Source organism: Tribolium castaneum, chromosome 4 (assembly GCF_031307605.1).
Source record: "Tribolium castaneum strain GA2 chromosome 4, icTriCast1.1, whole genome shotgun sequence".
Taxonomy (NCBI): domain Eukaryota; kingdom Metazoa; phylum Arthropoda; class Insecta; order Coleoptera; family Tenebrionidae; genus Tribolium; species Tribolium castaneum.
In genome coordinates this window covers 7,464,556-7,485,725 of record NC_087397.1, presented here as the reverse complement: position 1 = coordinate 7,485,725, position 21,170 = coordinate 7,464,556, and the positions used below count along the sequence as shown (strand labels likewise).

The 21,170-nt window shown below is 41.2% G+C and overlaps 4 protein-coding genes across 15 annotated transcripts; 3 read left to right on the top strand and 1 right to left on the bottom strand.

Annotated features, from left to right (window-relative positions):
* The first annotated feature begins 65 nt into the window (after positions 1 to 65).
* Positions 66 to 18,481, top strand: LOC664132 (uncharacterized). 4 transcript variants are annotated; one of them, XM_064356157.1, is made up of 4 exons: positions 66 to 84; positions 16,369 to 16,501; positions 16,552 to 16,840; positions 16,885 to 18,481. In XM_064356157.1, the coding sequence occupies exons 2-4, from the start codon at positions 16,378 to 16,380 to the stop codon at positions 18,410 to 18,412; spliced, it is 1,941 nt and encodes a 646-aa protein (XP_064212227.1). In that variant the 5' UTR covers positions 66 to 84; positions 16,369 to 16,377; the 3' UTR covers positions 18,413 to 18,481. The 4 variants fall into 4 exon arrangements, with proteins under 4 accessions (XP_064212227.1, XP_008201443.1, XP_064212226.1 ...); XM_008203221.3 differs by lacking the exon at positions 66 to 84 and adding an exon at positions 265 to 391; XM_064356156.1 differs by lacking the exon at positions 66 to 84 and adding an exon at positions 10,819 to 11,196.
* Positions 11,203 to 13,539, top strand: LOC135265857 (uncharacterized). 6 transcript variants are annotated; one of them, XR_010333704.1, is made up of 5 exons: positions 11,203 to 12,088; positions 12,141 to 12,334; positions 12,385 to 12,492; positions 12,734 to 13,094; positions 13,159 to 13,539. XR_010333704.1 is itself a non-coding variant. In XM_064356163.1 (4 exons), the coding sequence occupies exons 2-4, from the start codon at positions 12,278 to 12,280 to the stop codon at positions 13,520 to 13,522; spliced, it is 1,131 nt and encodes a 376-aa protein (XP_064212233.1). In that variant the 5' UTR covers positions 11,203 to 12,080; positions 12,210 to 12,277; the 3' UTR covers positions 13,523 to 13,539. The 6 variants fall into 6 exon arrangements, 4 of the variants coding, with proteins under 4 accessions (XP_064212233.1, XP_064212232.1, XP_064212231.1 ...); XR_010333703.1 differs by having other exon boundaries at positions 12,385 to 12,672; XM_064356163.1 differs by having other exon boundaries at positions 11,203 to 12,080; positions 12,210 to 12,334; positions 12,385 to 13,094.
* LOC135265856 (uncharacterized) lies at positions 13,532 to 15,856 on the bottom strand. Of its 4 annotated transcripts, XM_064356159.1 has the most exons (7): positions 15,631 to 15,819; positions 15,195 to 15,572; positions 15,010 to 15,142; positions 14,757 to 14,948; positions 14,060 to 14,703; positions 13,920 to 13,996; positions 13,532 to 13,864 (listed from the first exon to the last, which is right to left on the bottom strand). In XM_064356159.1, exons 2-7 carry the CDS (start codon positions 15,532 to 15,534, stop codon positions 13,847 to 13,849), a joined length of 1,404 nt encoding a protein of 467 aa, XP_064212229.1. In that variant the 5' UTR covers positions 15,535 to 15,572; positions 15,631 to 15,819; the 3' UTR covers positions 13,532 to 13,846. The 4 variants fall into 4 exon arrangements, 2 of the variants coding, with proteins under 2 accessions (XP_064212229.1, XP_064212228.1); XM_064356158.1 differs by having other exon boundaries at positions 13,532 to 13,996; positions 15,631 to 15,823; XR_010333701.1 differs by lacking the exons at positions 13,532 to 13,864; positions 13,920 to 13,996 and having other exon boundaries at positions 14,127 to 14,703; positions 15,010 to 15,572; positions 15,631 to 15,697; positions 15,812 to 15,856.
* A 56-nt stretch (positions 18,482 to 18,537) lies between the features above and the next one.
* Positions 18,538 to 20,789, top strand: LOC664141 (uncharacterized). The gene is made up of 3 exons (XM_008203223.3): positions 18,538 to 18,831; positions 18,877 to 19,141; positions 19,245 to 20,789. The coding sequence occupies exons 1-3, from the start codon at positions 18,678 to 18,680 to the stop codon at positions 20,773 to 20,775; spliced, it is 1,950 nt and encodes a 649-aa protein (XP_008201445.1). The 5' UTR covers positions 18,538 to 18,677; the 3' UTR covers positions 20,776 to 20,789.
* Positions 20,790 to 21,170: the final 381 nt, after the last annotated feature.

Below are 21,170 nucleotides of genomic sequence, written 5' to 3'. Positions count from 1 at the left end.
AACGCGTTTCGGCCACAAATTGGTCATCCTCAGGTGATATTTTACGCTTAGTGTTTTTGGAGAAATACCACAATTAATTAAAAGGTAATACCTATTACCTTCAATATTTTTCGCAAATAACGTAACGATAGATATAGAGGAGCGCTTTACCTGCAACTGATCAATACCAAAGTTATACCTATCTAGTTATTTAATACATTAATCTTGTCGGCTTTATTAAAACATTGATAAGTATTTGGTGACTCCACTACTCTACATTGATTTTTTTCAGTTTGACGTTTTTATCAGACGTGAAGTGCTAAACTGAGATTTATCGTTTAGATATTTACGAAAAAGTAAAATGAGTTTCATACCTCATAAGCGTAATAAAGATGTTAAGGTATTTTTACCAGTAAGTATTTAATTTTTTAGAATTTCTCACATATTTTTATTTTTTAATTGACCGACAAAATTTTAACTATTGTATGGTAATATCGAATGAGTGCTTGCTGGAAAAAATAGTAAAAAAGTTTCTGTAAGCATTTTCGGAATAAAGTTTTTTAAAGTTATCTTTGTTCGAGGAATATCATTTGCCACTGGTGTGCTTGTAAGTAGTATTACTACAGTTAGTGGAAAATATTTGAGGTCATAGTTCTACGAAAAAATCAAAACCGTCTTTATTTACCCTTCGACAAAAAATTTTGTCGGTCTATTTAAGAACCATAATGTACTTTATGAACCCTGTAACAATTGTAACATAAAGCTGATATGATGCTAAATAACACTAGTTTACAGAATATCTGTTGCTGTTGTTAAGTAATTGTTGGGCGCTGATTTCAAAACTGTCAATAGATTTTTTTCTATCAGCTCTAGTTTTTGAGATATGGGTATTTCAAGGTAGCATTTGTAGGATGGAGTCCGAGCGGTCATAATTTTTTTTTTATTTTATATTTTAATTTAATGGTAATTTGTGGTTTTTTTACTTTTCGTCATAGATTAGCATGTAGATAATTAGGGTAATTAGTCAGTAAAGCTCCGAAAAGACCCCGAGACTTTTATTTCGAGAAACATAAACACTTGAGCCTAATTTATTAGCTAGTCAGGGTGACAAGCAGACCACCCCAAGTCGACCGTGAGAAAGACGCCTTCGAATATGCAATTTTGCATATGAGTTTTTAGTTTTCACCCACACTTTAGAGAGGTAGTGTGAGCTAGAGTCAGTTCCAAGTTAGAGTGACTTAAAGTAATTGCTTAAGTGAATCAAGGTGAGTTATCACTGAGTAATCCCAGTTTGTTGGTGTGTGAGGTTTTTCAATCCAATAAGGTGTAGAGATTTATGATAATTACCATATCAACGGTAGGGTGAGTCGTTCAACCATTATTTTAATTGCTGCGGTGTTGATATTTATAATTATTGATAACGTTCATCAAAAACCTGCGTGAGTATTGAGTACAATATCAAACTGAAGTTGAATCAATGCGCTATTCATCAGTTGATAGTTTATTTAATTGGTTGATACTAAAGTTGGTGATATTTGATGAGAATGATATTGAATTGAGAGTTGACGAACTATGAATAAGATTGAGTTGAGCCCCGACATGTCGAGCTAAACTTTGTTAGTCTGTCTATCCTTAATTAATCCACGGTTAAGCTTGAGGCGGGGCGGCGCTCGAAAATGCCCATTGCACGCCGAGATTAACCCAACAGGGGACGCTGGAGGGTCGCGGCGTCGCGAGGCCTCCAGGTCTGGTTTATGTTTATTTGTGGACGCGGGGGATCACTAGGCAGCCGCGTTCATTGCACCCCCAGGTCTAGGTTGCAGAATAGGTCGTGGGGAGAGCGCTGGAAGGTGATCATTGCACTTGCTCGTTGGTCCGTGAGACGGCTTCGGCTATGAGGTTAAGGGACTTGTTCACCACCTGCACTATGAAGAGGGCTTCCATTGCACGCTCAGGGCTATGTGTGATTAGCAGTTGAGCAGGTTAGCCAAAAAGGTGTTCATTGCACTGCCCGGAACCGCCCCTGAGATACGGCTGCGGCCATGAGGTTTATAGGGACTTGTTCACCACCTGCACTATGAAGAGGGCCTCCATTGCACGCTTAGGGCTATGTTTGATTAGCGGCTGAGCAGGTTGGCCAAAAAGGTGATCATTGCACTGCCCGGAACCGCCCCCTTTTTATGTTGGTCATAGGCGAGTACCATGAACATAATATCCATTGCACGCTTGGTGTTGAATGACCTGCGGGTCTCGAAGTAGACGCTGGACGGATATTACCGGGGTACTCATTGCACAACCTAAGACAAGTGGTGGATGACAAGGCAGCGTTGCCTATTGCACGTCAGAACCGCGAGGTGGTCTCTCGATTGCTGCTGATCCAGAGACAAGCGGGCTGGATGGTATCTATGAGCAAAGGGGTAACCCTTTGCCTGGTTTCCCCTATGCTCCTGGAGTCCTATTGACCAGGACTGCGACTGTTAACCTTTTGAACCCCTTGGACAGAGCTCAACCGATTCTATTCGAATTACATATTTTATTGATGGTAGATTTGCATAATTATTTTGGGTTAACGACTGTTACATTTATTGGTTCACAAATTGCGATTGTGGACGTCTCACTCTGATGGACTGGATTACTCACACCCCCATTTTATATTTTTCAGACGTTGTCTTAACTAAAATTGATGACCTGACCCCGACACCTCGGCACCAGCTCTCCTGACAGGATTATTTAAAGTGGTTGAGTACTTTCAAAGTTAGTAAAGTAGTGAGTTGCTAAAATTGCCGCCGGTCCAAAGATTTTCCTGATATTTGATAAGCATATGTTTGTAATTTGCGATAATTACGCTTCTGTACAAAAATCGGTTCATCAAAGGCCATTGTGATGGATTTTGCACGTGTTCAAATTAGCTGTTATTTTGCGTTTCAAAAATGGCCCTACATAATTTATTTCAGGAGTGGGATCAAAGACGCACAACCACATGTCTGGCCAGGCTAACTCATACCACATGTTAAAATTTGACAAATTTATGACCACTTAAAACCACCCCCAAATAAATTGCCATTTTAAATGTGCTTTTTCCATTAACTTAAAATAACATTGGCGACAGAAATAATCCAGCTGGCAGGTGTCGGAGGTGATTTTGTTTAAACAATTGTTGACTTTTGGGTTTTGTTTCTCTTTAATAAGATGAGCGGAAATAATAAGAGGAAGCAAACTCGTGGCGAATCGCCAATTAACGCGCGAAGGGTTAGAGGCAGCACCGACGGGTCTGATCAAACCGTCTCTTCGATCGACCGCCTCACCGAAGTGATGGCAGATTTTCTCGAGCGGTCAAACAACCGCCCTACCGCGTTTGCCACAAAGGAGGAGGTGGTACCACCCTTCAACCCAGAGGACCGCGACCAAAGCGCCGAGGCCTGGTGTCGCAAGGTGGACGAGTTAAGGGGTATTTTCCGTTGGACGGAAGATGCCACAATTTATTATGCTTTGGCGAAATTGCGGGGACTCGCCGAGGTGTGGTACAAAGGGTTACCCTCCGTAAACATGTCTTGGGCGGAATGGAAGGAAAAATTAAGGACTGCGTTCCCATCCACTCGCGATTTCAATGACGATCTCTCGAGAATGATGCAGCGGCAGAAACGTCGGGATGAAAGCTACGCTCGGTACTTTTATGAAAAGCTTTCGCTCATAAACGCTTGCCGCATCATAGGAACCGACGCCGTTTCATGCTTAATCGGGGGCATTGACGACGTCGTTGTAAAAAACGGGCGCGAGAGCAGGCAATCACCAAACCCCGGAATCGCTTTTCGCATACCTCGCGACGATCAGCGACACAAAAGCGCTCCCGAAACCAGCTACAGCGACCACTTCGTCGTTCTCACGAGCGTCCCAGGTGGCAAAAACCCATCACCGAGGAAGACAATTCGACGAGAAACGGCCTTCGGTGCCGGTCTGCTACGATTGCGGAAAAGAAGGGCACTATCGCCGACAGTGCCGGAAGCCAGCACCGGAAAACAGCCGGAAATCGGAGCTGCGATGCAACTACTGTCGTGGTACCGGTCACACCGAGAAATATTGTAACAAGAAAAACAAAGACCCGAAGACGATAGCATGACTATCTAGCAAAACGCGCGATCTGGCTAATCAAAAATATTACAAATCAATCTTAATAAACGGTGTAGAATCAACGGCGTATGTAGATTTAGGTAGTTCATGTACCACAATACGTTTAGCGGAGGTACAAAAATTAGGGTTGGATCACGATTCCAATCAAAAAACCGCACTAAAAGCTTTTGGGAACGGGGTTGTTGCGACGTTAGGGTCTACGACCTTCGAGCTAACAGCTGATCGGGCAACGGCAACCGTTCGGGCCCACGTGGTCCCAAATTCTGTCCAGGAAGTACCTGTCCTAATCGGTCGCAATTTCACCGAGATGCCCCACATTGTCATCGTAAAGGACCAGACCTCGTTAAATATAATCGCAACCGACGCAGAATCAACACTGTCAAAAATCACACCTGAACCGGCATTATCAAAAATCAAACTTCGAGTCGCGCAAAACACCATCATCCCGCAAAATCACGCCGGTCATATTGCAGTTTCCGGAGACGAGTATGAGGGTGATGTCCTCATTGAAGCTGCGATAAGACCTCAAGAAGGTCATGAATACTGTCTACCGCGTACAATTATTCACGTCAAGGCAAATGATACCGCCTTTTTACCATGTATCAACCTATCGGACAACAATTTAAACTTTAGAAAGGGACAGACAATTGCAAGGGCCTGGCCCTGCATTGAAGAAGAACCACCCACTGAGATGGTCTTGCGGGTAAATAACTCACCCCCAACCGATCTACCGCTCGATCAGGTAAAAGTCGGGCCCATCAATGAGAACGAAAGGGATCGCCTTTTTCGATTATTGATGGATTATCGAGATTGTTTTGCACTCACGATAGATGAACTCGGATGTGCAAAATCGGCGGAAATGGAAATAAGGCTCTCCGAGGATAAACCCTTCACTTATCGGCCGTATCGAATGGCGAGATCGGAGCAGGACACAGTCAAAGATATTGTGCAAGAGCTTTTGGACAATAATATCGTCAGAGAAAGTGAGTCAAATTACTGCTCACCGGTATTATTAGTCAAAAAGAAAAATGGCGAACAAAGATTGTGCATCGATTACCGGAAGTTAAATGCACAAACGGTTAAGGACAACCATCCCCTACCTCGAGTGGATGATCAAATTGATCGGCTGCAGGGTGGCGTGTATTTCACGAGTCTCGATTTGCGGTCGGGTTACCATCAAATCCCGCTAAGTGAAGAGTCGAAGAAGTATACTTCATTTGTTACCCCCTTCGGTCAATATGAGTACAACAGAGTGCCATTCGGACTGACGAATGCGCCGCGAACGTTTCAGCGATTCATGAATAAGATCTTGAAACCAGCGCGAGAAAACGCCGCCGTGTATTTGGATGACGTCCTTTTACACGCAAAAGACGTCAACGAAGCGTTACAAAATCTACAAAAAGTGTTCGAGATTCTCAGAAGCGAAGGATTAACACTTAACTTGAAAAAGTGTTCGTTTCTGATGACCTCCGTGACATTTTTGGGATTTGATATCGAGGACGGAAAAATCAAACCCGGTCAAGATAAAACCAAAGCCATAGAGGCATATACCGCTCCGAAATCAGTACACCAAATTAGACAATTCATCGGGTTGACGGGATATTTCCGTCACTTCGTCAAAGATTACGCGTTGATCGCTAAACCTTTGACAAATCTGACGAAGAAAAGTACTGCCTGGAATTGGGGCGACAAAGAGGAAGAGGCGTTCCGCAAATTACAGGCGGCACTTGTGACGCGCCCGACGTTAGTATTATTTAATGCCGAGCTAGAGACCGAAGTTCACACCGACGCCAGTGCGTTAGGGCTGGCCGGAATTTTATTGCAAAAACAACCCGACGAGCGATTACATCCAGTGGCGTACTACAGCCGGCAAACGACCGATACTGAGCAAAAATATCATTCGTACGAGCTCGAGACACTAGCCGTCGTGGAAAGCTTAAAGAAATTTCGATCTTACCTGCTCGGTATAAAATTTACCGTCGTGACCGACTGTAATGCATTACGAGCGACGAGCGTTAAAAAACAAATAATCCCGCGCATTGCCAGATGGTGGCTCCAACTGCAAGAATTTACATTTGAGGTGAAGTACAGACCCGGAAATCGTATGAAACATGTCGATGCGTTAAGCAGAAATCCGGTGGAATCGGGAGAAATCGGCGAAGTACTTCACATCGAAGAGGCGGATTGGGTCCTATCGGGGCAACTAACCGACGACAAAATAAAGCGCATCCGCCAAATTTTGTCGAAACCGCCGACAAATGACGAAGAACGGAAAATTTATAAAAATTACGCCCTACGCGATCGACGCGTCTATCGCATTACCGTGCGAGGAATCCAATGGGTTGTCCCTAGAGGGATGAGACACCAGGTGGTGCGAGCCGCACACGACGATTTCGGGCATTTTGCGGTGGAAAAGACATTGTCCCGACTGTGCGAGCATTATTGGTTCCCTAGGATGCGTAAGTACGTAGAGCAATACACCGCTTGCTGCATTGCGTGTTTGTACAATAAGCGCGCATCGGGTAGAAAAGAAGGGTTTCTTCATCCCATCAAGAAGACCGCGGAACCGCTAAATGTGTTCCATGTTGATCATTTAGGACCATTCCCCAAAAGTCGTCGAGGTCACACGCACATCATCGCCGGAATCGACGCGTTTACAAAATTCGTTTTTCTCCGTGCAGTCAAGTCGACCAAAGTAAAATACGTAACCGAATATTTCCGTGATATTTTCGCCACGTATGGCAAACCAAAGATTTTAATATCAGATCAAGGAAGCTGTTTTACTTCAAAACGCTTCAAACAATTTTGCCGACAAAATAATATTCGTCACGTGATGAACGCAGTCGCGACGCCAAGGGCGAACGGCCAAGTTGAGCGCCTAAATCGGACGATTTTAGCGGCCCTTTTATCTTCGACCCTTGAGGAGGAACGGTGGGACGAGCACATCAGGAATGTGCAGTTCGCAATTAATAACGTTGCAAATAAGTCCACCCGGAAAACACCATCCCAATTGTTACTGGGATATGTACCGCGCAACGGAACTGATGTCGTACTTCGCGATGAAATCACCCAAGTATCTTCCGTTGTAGAGGATTTAGTAGCTACTCGAGAGGAAGCACTCGCAAAGATGTCCCAGGCACAAGATAATCAGAAAAAGAATTTTGACAAGCGACGAAAACGACCACGGCGCTACAAACAGGGTGACCTAGTGTTGGTGGAAAAGAACGTCGCTTCAAACACAGGTACCAGCCGAAAATTAATACCCCCTTACAGCGGCCCGATGGTGGTAAAAACAGTATTACCTAATGATCGCTACGTCGTAACCGACATGAAAGGGTCACACAGAACTTCGATAAAGACCAATTACGAACGCGTAGTTGCTGTCGATCGGATGCGACCATGGCGCGTGCCAGGAGGAGTGTCAGATGACACCGACAGTGAAAGTGGGGAAGACGAGATTGTCCCATCTGACGAGGACCCGGAAGTGACAGACGAGTAATGTCACCTCGGGACGAGGTGAATTGCAGGATGGCCGAAGTTGTAGGATGGAGTCCGAGCGGTCATAATTTTTTTTTTATTTTATATTTTAATTTAATGGTAATTTGTGGTTTTTTTACTTTTCGTCATAGATTAGCATGTAGATAATTAGGGTAATTAGTCAGTAAAGCTCCGAAAAGACCCCGAGACTTTTATTTCGAGAAACATAAACACTTGAGCCTAATTTATTAGCTAGTCAGGGTGACAAGCAGACCACCCCAAGTCGACCGTGAGAAAGACGCCTTCGAATATGCAATTTTGCATATGAGTTTTTAGTTTTCACCCACACTTTAGAGAGGTAGTGTGAGCTAGAGTCAGTTCCAAGTTAGAGTGACTTAAAGTAATTGCTTAAGTGAATCAAGGTGAGTTATCACTGAGTAATCCCAGTTTGTTGGTGTGTGAGGTTTTTCAATCCAATAAGGTGTAGAGATTTATGATAATTACCATATCAACGGTAGGGTGAGTCGTTCAACCATTATTTTAATTGCTGCGGTGTTGATATTTATAATTATTGATAACGTTCATCAAAAACCTGCGTGAGTATTGAGTACAATATCAAACTGAAGTTGAATCAATGCGCTATTCATCAGTTGATAGTTTATTTAATTGGTTGATACTAAAGTTGGTGATATTTGATGAGAATGATATTGAATTGAGAGTTGACGAACTATGAATAAGATTGAGTTGAGCCCCGACATGTCGAGCTAAACTTTGTTAGTCTGTCTATCCTTAATTAATCCACGGTTAAGCTTGAGGCGGGGCGGCGCTCGAAAATGCCCATTGCACGCCGAGATTAACCCAACAGGGGACGCTGGAGGGTCGCGGCGTCGCGAGGCCTCCAGGTCTGGTTTATGTTTATTTGTGGACGCGGGGGATCACTAGGCAGCCGCGTTCATTGCACCCCCAGGTCTAGGTTGCAGAATAGGTCGTGGGGAGAGCGCTGGAAGGTGATCATTGCACTTGCTCGTTGGTCCGTGAGACGGCTTCGGCTATGAGGTTAAGGGACTTGTTCACCACCTGCACTATGAAGAGGGCTTCCATTGCACGCTCAGGGCTATGTGTGATTAGCAGTTGAGCAGGTTAGCCAAAAAGGTGTTCATTGCACTGCCCGGAACCGCCCCTGAGATACGGCTGCGGCCATGAGGTTTATAGGGACTTGTTCACCACCTGCACTATGAAGAGGGCCTCCATTGCACGCTTAGGGCTATGTTTGATTAGCGGCTGAGCAGGTTGGCCAAAAAGGTGATCATTGCACTGCCCGGAACCGCCCCCTTTTTATGTTGGTCATAGGCGAGTACCATGAACATAATATCCATTGCACGCTTGGTGTTGAATGACCTGCGGGTCTCGAAGTAGACGCTGGACGGATATTACCGGGGTACTCATTGCACAACCTAAGACAAGTGGTGGATGACAAGGCAGCGTTGCCTATTGCACGTCAGAACCGCGAGGTGGTCTCTCGATTGCTGCTGATCCAGAGACAAGCGGGCTGGATGGTATCTATGAGCAAAGGGGTAACCCTTTGCCTGGTTTCCCCTATGCTCCTGGAGTCCTATTGACCAGGACTGCGACTGTTAACCTTTTGAACCCCTTGGACAGAGCTCAACCGATTCTATTCGAATTACATATTTTATTGATGGTAGATTTGCATAATTATTTTGGGTTAACGACTGTTACATTTATTGGTTCACAAATTGCGATTGTGGACGTCTCACTCTGATGGACTGGATTACTCACACCCCCATTTTATATTTTTCAGACGTTGTCTTAACTAAAATTGATGACCTGACCCCGACACCTCGGCACCAGCTCTCCTGACAGGATTATTTAAAGTGGTTGAGTACTTTCAAAGTTAGTAAAGTAGTGAGTTGCTAAAATTGCCGCCGGTCCAAAGATTTTCCTGATATTTGATAAGCATATGTTTGTAATTTGCGATAATTACGCTTCTGTACAAAAATCGGTTCATCAAAGGCCATTGTGATGGATTTTGCACGTGTTCAAATTAGCTGTTATTTTGCGTTTCAAAAATGGCCCTACACATTTCTTTAAGATAAGGACACAACTTCATTTACTTTCCTGTTGCCTCCGATTTTTTTGCTGTTGTTGAATTATTGTTGAACGCTGATTTCAAAACCTTGCAACAGATTTTTTTCTACCAGCTTTAGTTTTTAAGATATAGGTAGGTCGTAGCGGCATTTTTCATAAGCTCTAAAATGGAAACTCGAAATGATGGTGAAATCGACACTCCAAGATTATATAGAATCATGTTAATTTTGCGGCAACAGATAAAAAGTGAAATTTTGTGAACCAGATAACACGTGGTTGGATCTTCTAAAATTCAGGCGATAGCGATACGCGATTTGAGATTCTACAGCCTTAATTAATTAGTCAGTTATTTGCGTTTCGGCATAAAGTCAACTAATGCCAAACTTGACGGAAGTATCCTTTCGACACTGATATTGATAAATGATAAGAATTGAGGACGTATTGACATTGCGAGAGCACACGAATCTGCTTCCGGCAAAGAATTTGTGGGTTTTGCCAGTACTTACATTTTATCTAGATTTTTCTATAGATTTCAATTTATAATTTATAATTATAATGAACAAATAAACAAATTACAGAAATATCTAATAGTATTTAATTGAAATCAGTTGGTGTCAAGACGCGATGATGTGTTACTAAGTCGCTGTCAATTTCATCTATAAGTGTTTACTTCCAAGAATTTAACGAGTTAAAAGCCTGATAATATTTATTATATAAACGAAACGTTGCAACTTGTCGTTTTATTTAAAACCTGTTAAGGAAGTTGGTGTGAATACCGGTGCCGGGAGTTTGGACACAATCTAAATTTTATTCCACTTTCTTGTTGTTTGATTGTTGATGTAACAAGATAGTTTTGGACAAAATCGTATTCTGCCTACCATCTTGCACCTGGCACTAATTCCCGCAAAATAGGTGACGGAAGATCGATATGAAGCTATAAAACGAACGCAACGAAACAATGTTTTAAAATTCCAAAAATGAGTGAAGCATTTCCTGCGAAATCCTGCAAATTTTTGGTTGCTGCTGCAACCAGTAAAACATATCCGGGATTACCCCCAACCCCTTGCATGTTTGGAGATAATTCTCCCGACCTACTTTCCCCTCAGCCATTAAAACATCAGTCTTGGCTGGAATTCTGGATCTTTGAGCATCCGACCTTCTCGTCTCATTCGTCATTTATCGACCTGTCGTCAATAAAATTGTCATTGCCGTCTCATTATTAATTTAAGCAAATATTCCCGATGAATGGTCCATGTCGAGCGTTGCTCAGTTGATCGATATAACATTTTCTCCCGCCTCTTTCAACGTTTGGCGTCAGTCTGGGGGAGAATTGCTTGCTGTGGGTTAGAGCAGCACGGACCACGGAACGAGACAAGTGCCTTCTGCTAAAATAGACACCAAGGTAGAACCCCAAACGTCCTTGACATTGTTCAACATGATTGTGAGGTAGAAAATGTGATATTAACCACAATGGGAGCAACGCTCAAACATCAACCTGCTCGAATTGTGAGTACTCTGATATTTTGCAGACCGGCCAACGAAACTTGTTTCCACGCATTTGCATTCGACGCAAATCTATATTTAATTCAAGTACGTGCAAAGAATTCCGTCGCGGTGGCGTGCTCGGGACTTACCCGAAATTTGAGGGTAAACTACCTATTGCGATTAACTGACGTCATACCCTCCTCCCATTTTTTTGTTTTGTTGCACCAGTTTGCGACGTTCGTGTCTGCTGTCCATTCACCCTTGACATTATCGCTCCAAGGGTGGTTGCAATCGAAATTTGCAACGCAAACCCACACTCCTTTGATTCATAATTTTTTTAAAGAAAAAACCGTGGAATTTTACAGTAGCGAAAGCTAATATTTATTGTTTTAACAAGTTACTAAGTAATTTACTCAAGTGTAATCAATGTTTACCGGAATTTTAATTCCTGAAATTTGTGAGAAATCGAGATGATAAAAATGTGTTCAACACATGGCTATTGTTTGAAGGCCGATGATAAATATTATTGCAGGATTTACTACCGATTTTGCAGTCTTGCAATAAAGGTCGCGACTATTGTGCTTGTTTATGACCGCAGTGGTTGGCATTAGAGTCCTCTTGTAATTTTGGTAATTTAAGGCAATTTAGATAATAATACGCGCTATCAGTCGTGACGTCACCTCCCCACTCTTATTACGGTAGGTCAGTTGCTCAAAGCTAAACAACCAGTCTTTTACATGTGGTGTAATACGTTTTTCGGTTTTTTGGTTGTGTTTGTGCGTTAATAACGTGTCAAATAGCTGCAGCGGGTGTAATTTGTGCCACTAGAGACTTTAATTTAATTTAGAAGTGACTTTTTGTGAAAATACGAACTTTATAAAAGAATACAGGGAACCACGTTGTCGGTGAGAAAGTGAGTAAGCTTTAATTATACTTTGAGAAACTATTATATTTATGCATTTTAGTGGCAGAAAAGCACATTGTTAAGTTTCACTTTATTGCGAAATTTTTTGGGGACGGTAATCGCTTTTTAGTTCGGGGAGAAAATGCTTTTACCAGCGGTCACGTCACCAAATTTAGGTTTGATGGCACAGTACAACCGATGAGAATTTCTGCAGAAGTTCTACCGAGCATGAAAAAGCTAAATTATACTGTGGAGGTTTGTATTTATTTAACTGTTAGACATTTCTTCTACAAAGTGTGTTTTAGATTTCATATGACCTAGAAGAAGGGGTTAAGACGGCACATTGTACCTGCCCAAGGGGCAACGTGGCTTGCCATCATATGGCTGCAGCATTATATTATGCTCATTATAATGTAAGTGCTACTGACATTGAGTGTCAGTGGAGTGCCCCATCAAAAACAACACCACAAACAGAAGTCATTAAGTTAGCTGATGTTTACAAGCCGAAATTATCAAACTATACGGCACTGTCTAGGTCCTCTACTGAGGACGAAATTATTCAGTTCCGTGCCGAAATAGGCGTCACGAATGTGGTGGGCTTCACTTGGCTCCTAAGACCAGAAGCAAGTGAAGAAGCCAGAAAAATTATTGCAGATATCGAAGAAATTCTACAAAGCTTAGAATACGTGCAGGCCATAGACAAACAAAAGTTTCTTTTGGAGAAGTGCAGAATAGATGAGGCACGCATTAAACTGGTTGAGGCGTGCACTCGGGGCCAACATGTTAACGAAAATTGGCATGTAGCAAGGAAACATCGTTTAACGGCCAGCAGGTTTGGCATGGTACTATCTGCTTGCAGTAGACGAAGATTCCCACCCTCTTTATTTAAAAATTTGGCGGAAGGCTATTCGCTTGACAGGGTTGCTGCTGTGCAGTGGGGTAAGACCCACGAGAAGACAGCGCTCAGAGAATTTGAAGAAGCGACGAATCTTAAAGTCCAAGAGACGGGATTTTGGTAGGTCGAAAATAATTAACACGTATAACTTAGATGAATAATGTAATATTACTTTTTTTTGTAGGTTGGAAGAATCAGGCTTTTTGGGAGCAAGTCCTGATGGATTAGTGGAAGAAGATGGGATTCTCGAAATTAAATGCCCATATAAATATAGGGACACTGACAGTTTGTCTGAAGCCCTGAAGGATAAAAAATATTTTTATTGGAGGGATGAAAATGAGGACATTAATCTTAACAGCAATCACAATTATTACCACCAAGTACAGGGGCAAATGCACATCACTGGTCGAAGTATCTGCTACTTTGTCGTGTGGACACCAAAGTGCACAGAGATATTTCAAATTGAAAAAGATCCGGGGTGGTCAGAAAATATCAATATTTTAAAAGAATTTTATCTTGACCAATATATTTCCTTTATTTCACAATAATAAACTGTATATAAATAGATGGTTTTTATTTTACATTATTTTAATCATCACAATCCTGAAACAATTCTGCTACCTCTTTAATTAATGGAAATTGGAGGTTTGTTAAAGCGGCAGTCGCTTTAAAAACAATATCTCCATAGTGGCACAAAGACTCTGGCAAAAAATTTAAAATATGATAACATTTTAATCGGCGTATTGCCCTTTCGACGTGTATTCTTGCACGTGCAATATTTTCGGTACACTTAACTTGCTCTGGTGTAAATTGGACATTTGATAAAAAAGGTGGAATATTCAAAGTGACCCCTGGTGGCAGAATATTTTGGATCAAAAATCCCTTATCGGCTAAAATCATATCTCCAGTTTTTAACATGTCGATTATTCCACAATTTAAAACAACTTTTTGATCAGAAGTTGATCCCACGTATAAATCACTTACAAATGTGATGACACCATTGGGTGCAACTCCAATTAGCCCTTTGAAAGTATTATGATGTTTGTAAGTACTATATGTTAATTTCTGTGTTGACATAGACTTACGTGATACCACAGTGAAAATTTCGGTACAATCTAGAACTGCTCTACAATTAGTAAAATTGCTAAAACATGTTGGCAAGCAAGATTTATTTTTTTCGCGCGAAGGCATTGTCGTCATAAACTGTTTATATAAAATTTCATATATTACATGGACAAATGTTAAAATAATATTAGAAACTGTGCTTTGGGCAACCCCAAAGCGTTGCGCCAAATCAAGTTGAGGGAAATTGAGTCGTAATTTTACTAGGGTTAAAAAGAGTTGGTCAATTCTAGTTAACTTTTGGACTGTCCATTTGTGGTAATATTTTATGTCCAACTTTTCGATTAAGTGAAACAATGCTTCGAAAATCTGGCTATTGGGAAGACCGGTATATAAAACAATGAGTTTGTCATTTCCTTGAACATTTTCATAGCAAAATCGTACTGTCAGATATTGTATTTTTGCTTTAAGTTCAGCATTTTCCTTTTTGAGAAAATACATTTCTGCTTCAAGAGCCGCATGTGACACCAAGGGTGCTTGCACACCCATAGATTCTAACGGAGCATCTTGAATTATATCTGCTGGTGCTGCAACTACGGCTGTAGACGTCGATGGCACTTCCTCTAAATTCATTGTCGATGGTACTGTTTCTTCCGGTATATCAACACTATTCAAATGATCAAATTGTAAATCAATTTAAAACTAGGATTCACTTTTTACCTTAATGATTCAGCGGAACTAGAACAAGAAGGGAGTCCTTGTTTTTTCATCTTTTTTTTTTCTGGAGATTCCACTTGAAAATAGGCTCTTTTTGCGATATTGTGCAAAAATAATTCAGGACCATTTTCCTTTCTTCCATCCCGAAAATGGCAGCTGCAAACGTAGGCTCCTGGTCCGGGTTCTACATCTCTTCTACATTTAACAATGAAACAAGCAATTAAAAATTAATATCAAAACATCTATTAAAAATTACCTCAACAATTTTTTCCATAGTGCTCGTTCTTTTCCCGACTTAGGAAAACTAAAAAAATGGCATTTATCGCGAGTACTATAGTGTTTGCAATCTGGAGCCCAACACATTCCCATAGTTGTGATGTAAAAACCTACTACACATGAACTATCAAAGTATCGCAACAAAATATTATTCACAAATCATACCTAATGATGTACCACAAAAATGAGATAATGTCTTGGAAAAACAGAATTTTAAAAATTCAAGAACACGAAGATATGGAGAACGATCGGAAAAAACACGATAACAAAAGACACTCACGAAAGAAGCACAGAACTCACAACCCGTACTACTTTCAACCATGTATGTGCCTGAACCCTCTACCCTCGTATACCTGCTATTCATCCCTCGTGATGGGGGAGGGGGACAGAAAACAACCCGTTTATTGGGGTTGCGCCGGTTGCACCCCATGAATTCGTCATTCAGAAGAAATCCAATGTCATTAGTGTGGCAAACCATTTTTCCCTCAGTTTTAAAAGGCCACATAATAATTTACATCAATATGATGTCCAAATTAAGAAAAACTGAATTTTGAAGTTTGAAAAAAGTTAGGTTAGAAAAGGATTTATGTGTTCAACTTACAGAAATATTAGCTCAGTTGCTAAAATCTTTAAGAAACGACATTGCATTTTTCATAGCTATCATTTCTCTGTAAAAGTAATGTTCCTACACTTCTAGCATTAAAGAAATACGAAAAACTTTTAAATGCCCATAAGAAAAGCATTGAAAATGGCGATTGTTTAGCTTTAAGGTGCTGACCTACCTCAAATGTCTACGTCACACTGATAGCGCGTATTGGAGGCTTAGGACTTATCACGTCGCCATGATCATTCCAAACTTTTGACACGGTTTTGACAATGTCACCAGTTAAAAAAAATAAAATTGCTCGTGTCGTTGTAATTAAGACTTCGTCCGCAAATTCATTGATCCACTTGAGTAAATCGAGTAACTCGACGTTTAAGCGCCTCTTTGTGTGCAAACTTTTACGATGACCTACTCTCCAATTTCGGTGGAGCCTTACGTAATTTCTTTGATGCCACCTATTTTTAGACCGTAATTGCCTTAATTTACCTCAAACAAGAACGACAAACTCAAATCCATCATTTATGTCGGCATTGTTTAATTTGGAATCGAACTTGTAATTTAGCTGTTATCAGTCGATATTTCCTGTTGTAAAAACCAACCCACAACTCACGTAATTTTTAATTAAACTGAATGGCATCACTTATTGATTACTTTAGAAATTGGCAATGCATGAATAGCTTATGCGAAGTAGATTAAAAATAGGTTTGTGTATTTTCTAACGTGATGTTTTTCCAGGAATGGCCTATGAGAAAAAACGGAGGAGCGCGGAAATGCCTACTTTTGTGTATGGTTCTAACTTTAATAATTATGTTTTTTTATTACACCCAGTTTAGTATTCACGCCTTTGATGAAGAATTTGTACTAAATTGTAAAGACCCTCATTTGTGGGGAGCCACTACTTACAAGTTGTGTTTCCAGATTCCCGAACCAAACTATGGGGAGAGGAAAGATACTTAATAAACACCTCAAAGTGTCGAATTCGGAACATTGATCCTTTTAATGAGGAAGTAAAGAAGTATTACCATCGCGAAAACTATGTTCCTTGTTCCAATAAAGAACTGTTATCTTACGTTGAAATAACGGACTCTCTCACTACTTTGCATATAAACCAAAGCTTGGTAACAGCATACAGTGTTCTCAAGATTTCGTGTTGTTACTCTTCTATTAATCGAATCGTTCAAAAGAACAGGTCCGACGATGGGATTAGGTACCACCTACTTGGGGTTCAATAGTGTGATGATTTTTGTGTAGCGTTTCAGAATGCGTTCCCTTCGAAGGCAGTGTGGAGATAACCGATAATGTGGTTCTAGTCCTTTGCAAAAACTCGCTAGGTTCTGAGATCTACAAAAACGTCCATGCTGTGGTGACTCCTCGGGACCTCCCCCCGCGAAAAAAGCAACTTCCTCAAACCTCAAACTTCACCGGTGTTGTCTTAGTGGGAATCGACAGTATTTCGAAACTGAATCTAGTTCGTACGATGCCAAAAACGTACACTTTCTTAGAAGGGCACGATTTTCTAAATCTGAGAGGATACACCAAAATCGACGACAATACTTTTCCCAATTTGATGGCCATTTTGACGGGGAAACGGTGGGAAGAAGTGTACAAACACTGCGCCCCCGATAAGAATACGATGAATAACTGTGATATAATATGGGATAAATTTAACGATTTAGGATTTATAACGGCCTATGTTGAGGATATGACAGAGATTGGAACGTTTAATTACAATAATAGGTTAGGGTTCGGGGCTCCACCGACCGACTTTTATTTCCGACATTACATGATAGCCAGTGAACGGTTGCCTTCAATTCGGAGGTCCCACACATGTTCCGGACCGGAAAACACCGGTGAGAGAATAATGAATCTAGCCAAAGACTTTCTAACTATTAAACACTACCCGAAATTCGGACTGTTTTGGATGAACAGCTTCAGTCACGACAACATAAACTTGCCTTCCTCAATGGACGAGAAAATAGTCTCTTTCCTAAAAGACATTTACGATCGCTTGGATAACACCATCCTCGTGTTCTTCAGCGATCACGGCTTCAGGTTCGGAGACATCCGCAACACTCACACCGGATGGCTGGAGGAACGCCTTCCCTTCATCTATCTCCACTTCCCCCCAACTTTCAAGCAACAGTATTCCAAGGAGTACCTAAACTTCCTCATTAATACCAAACGTCTCACTACCCCCTTCGACCTCCACATGACTCTCCAAGACGTTCTGCTTCTCGCGAATCAAAGTTACAAAGTGCGTCCTAGTCAGGCTTGCCCCAAATGCCACTCCTTGTTCCAAGAAATTCAAGAGTCTCGCACTTGCGAAGACGCTGCTATTGATCAACACTGGTGCGTATGCAAGGGTCACGCTTACATTAACCCCTTGACCCCGATCGTACAAAAGGCCGCCGATTTTATGGTCGGGAAAATAAACGCGATTGTGAGATCAGGCGATGGAGGCAACTTATGTGCACACTATTATTTGAAAAAGGTCACTTCGTCGGGACTGTCCGACGAGTACCAGAATGAGGCGAACCAGAGTGTGAGTTTTCTCCTGATTATGATCGAGACAAGGCCACCGGCCAAGTTTGAGGCCACGATCGAAATTGGGGCAAAGGGTAACAAGCCGGATTTTCGTTTGTTAGGTGATATTAGTCGTACAAATAGGTATGGAGACAATAGCAAATGCATCAAGAATTGGTTGCAGAAATATTGCTACTGTGATGGACTATTCACTTCAATTAAAAGTGCCATATGTCATTTTTTGAATTGTATTTAATTTTATATTTGTTGTATTTACAAGAGTTATATTTTCAATGTTAATAAAGTTTGTTTTATATTTTCAATACCTCCGGTTTTCATTCTTATCAGGCGGGTGGATCTTAACCAACTGCGCAGGTGTCGTTATACGATGACTAAACTGATAAGAGTAATCTCTTATCGATTACAAATTCCATATGAGAGTTTTGTTGGCCGTAATATTATCTCTCAATAGCAATAATCTAACAGTTGAGTGCATAAATGCGTTTTTACAAACCATTTAAATGGAACAACACTTTCTTTCAAGACACAAATATTTACTGATATGCCTCATTCCAAACATTATGATACTTTTCGGCTACTACGAAAATTATATTAAGGACCAAAACGGCATTATACTTTTTAAGAACGTAGAAAGGGCCGATACAGCGTACACAGGTAACACTAATACCGCTCAAACTAAAACTAAATCATTGTTTATAGATCTATCAAAATATTTAGTCGACACAAAAAACTGTAAAATCCCTGATATTGACCCCCTGAACAGCGACGTTTGGCCCTATTACAAAAAACAAGACTATGTCAATTGCAGAACTAATGATTTATTAACGTACGTTGACAAAATCGACGACAAAGTCTTCCTGAAGATCGATTATACGCTATTAGATGTGTATAGTCTTTACCCGATCACTTGTTGCTACTCGAACGTGACTCGAGGAAACGGAAATGATTTAGACGATGACATAAGGTATGAATCGGCTGATAAAGTAACGTTTACCGAATATAATAAAAAAAATTGGCAAAAATCACATGATACTTGAGTCTAGAACAAATAATTTCAAGGAAAACAGTTTTTCAGACTGCCGGGAGTTTCAAGATTGTGTTGAAATTTTCTGCGACTTGGTCAAAGTCACTTGCAAGACGGAATACACCGAGATTTACTCAAACGTCCACAGCATCGTCCGAAAAAACCTAGAGACGCAAACGAAGCGGGACTCTTCGAGCGATTTCAGTGTTTTACTCATTGGTATCGACACAATGTCGCAATTGAATTTAATCCGAACGATGCCAAAGACGCAACGCCTTTTGGAAAAAAACGGTTGGGTTAACCTGAAAGGGTATAACAAGATCGACGACAACACTTTTCCGAATTTGATGGCGATTTTAAGCGGAATGAATTTATCTCAAGTGATGAGGATTTGTAATCCTGAGAGCAATTTTCTCGATGGCTGTGATCTGATCTGGAAAAGATTCAGACAATTTGATTATGTCACTGCGTACGCAGAGGATGAGACAAAGTTGAATACTTTCAGTTATTTAATGAAAGGGTTTAATAATACTCCCACCAGTTTCTATTTCCGGCCTTATTTCCTTGCGGCTGAAACACTGACAGTCGTGACACAATACCTGTCCTCGTATTGTACCGGTCCTGAAACTTCAGGCGAACGCATTTTGAGCCTTATCAAGGATTTCTGTACCGTCTTCGTCGACAAATTAAAATTCGGCTTGTTCTGGATGAACACTTTCAGCCACAATAACATAAACACGGCCTCGGGGATGGACGACGTGTTTGAGAATTTTCTGACCGACTTTATGGCAAGTCCGGCCGCTGAAACCACGATTGTGGTGTTTTTCAGCGACCACGGTTTCAGGTTTGGGAAAATCAGGTACACGTACAGCGGTTGGCTGGAAGAACGGCTTCCTTTCAACTACATTTGGGTGCCGAGACCGTTTCAAAGCAAGTATCCTGAAGCTTACAAAAATCTAAAGGTTAATGCGAATAGACTGACCACCCCGTATGACCTTTATATGACCCTTCAGGATATTTTGCACCGCTCCAATAATAGTTATGTGATACAGCCAAGTCTTGCATGTCCAAATTGCCGCTCTTTGTTCCAAAGGATCAACGAGGAACGGTCGTGTGACGATGCTTCAATTTCGCAACACTTGTGCACGTGCATGGGCCATTCCCCGATTGATCCGAATTCGAAAATTGTGAAAAAAGCGACTTTCTTTGCTTTAGATAAGTTAAAAAGTACGATAAACTCGTTTCATGACGGGCCAAGTATGTGTGCTTCCTACGACTTGAAACATATTATCTCGTCGGGAATAACCGATACTTTTTACAACAAAAAGCACGAATCTGTCAATTATTTACTTATAGTGTTTGAGACTTTTCCGAAGGCCGTGTTTGAAGCGACTGTCAGTGTTTCTTATCAAAATTTCATCCCGCTATTTACTTTGCAAGGGATTATCAGTCGTGTCGATAGATACGGAAATACCAGTGCCTGTGTCAAAGACCCGATTTTGCGGAAGTATTGCCACTGTAATGGTTTCTACACCACCATGAAAAAGACTGTAGATATACTGTTTAATAATTAAAACTATTTTTTCTTTGTAAGTGTTTTATTTTCCACACTGTGAGACAGGGATACAGACCCCACTTTCATCCCTTGCGTATTTGTCATCGCAATAACAAGCGTCTGTACATTTGATGTTAACAATGTGGCAAGTTTGATTTAAAGTTGCACATTCTACCTGACAAGCGCTACCACAGGCGTAATGTTCATGGGGACGCGTACATTTAATGGGAATTGAACCTAAAAAATACTCAATAAGTTGCTTTCTAACTACTTGACTAACCTGGTGCTAGGCTTTTTGCAAACACCAGGAACAACACTGACAGCAGTATTGCTAAGGTAAAACAGAACTTCATGCTAGGTGTGTTTCAAGCTCGACTGAATGAACAGCGTAATTTTTTTATTTATACACATAAC

What these genes read in the sequence shown, in the direction of transcription:
- LOC135265857 (XM_064356160.1), top strand. An exon ending in AGCTAAATTATACTGTGGAG is followed by an intron (nt 12,335 to 12,384) that starts GTTTGTATTTAT and finishes AGTGTGTTTTAG; the next exon opens with ATTTCATATGACCTAGAAGA. An exon ending in GTCCAAGAGACGGGATTTTG is followed by an intron (nt 13,095 to 13,158) that starts GTAGGTCGAAAA and finishes TTTTTTTTGTAG; the next exon opens with GTTGGAAGAATCAGGCTTTT.
- LOC135265856 (XM_064356158.1), bottom strand. Translation starts at nt 15,534, where the DNA reads ATGTGGCCTTTTAAAACTGAGGGAAAAATGGTTTGCCACACTAATGAC. An exon ending in TTTTTGTGGTACATCATTAG is followed by an intron (nt 15,143 to 15,194) that starts GTATGATTTGTG and finishes GTTCATGTGTAG; the next exon opens with TAGGTTTTTACATCACAACT. An exon ending in AATTTTCACTGTGGTATCAC is followed by an intron (nt 13,997 to 14,059) that starts GTAAGTCTATGT and finishes ATACTTTCAAAG; the next exon opens with GGCTAATTGGAGTTGCACCC.
- LOC664132 (XM_008203220.3), top strand. Translation starts at nt 16,264, where the DNA reads ATGGCATCACTTATTGATTACTTTAGAAATTGGCAATGCATGAATAGC. An exon ending in TGAAGAATTTGTACTAAATT is followed by an intron (nt 16,502 to 16,551) that starts GTAAAGACCCTC and finishes TTGTGTTTCCAG; the next exon opens with ATTCCCGAACCAAACTATGG. An exon ending in AGGTCCGACGATGGGATTAG is followed by an intron (nt 16,841 to 16,884) that starts GTACCACCTACT and finishes ATTTTTGTGTAG; the next exon opens with CGTTTCAGAATGCGTTCCCT.
- LOC664141 (XM_008203223.3), top strand. Translation starts at nt 18,678, where the DNA reads ATGGAACAACACTTTCTTTCAAGACACAAATATTTACTGATATGCCTC. An exon ending in GGCCGATACAGCGTACACAG is followed by an intron (nt 18,832 to 18,876) that starts GTAACACTAATA and finishes CATTGTTTATAG; the next exon opens with ATCTATCAAAATATTTAGTC. An exon ending in GATTTAGACGATGACATAAG is followed by an intron (nt 19,142 to 19,244) that starts GTATGAATCGGC and finishes CAAGGAAAACAG; the next exon opens with TTTTTCAGACTGCCGGGAGT.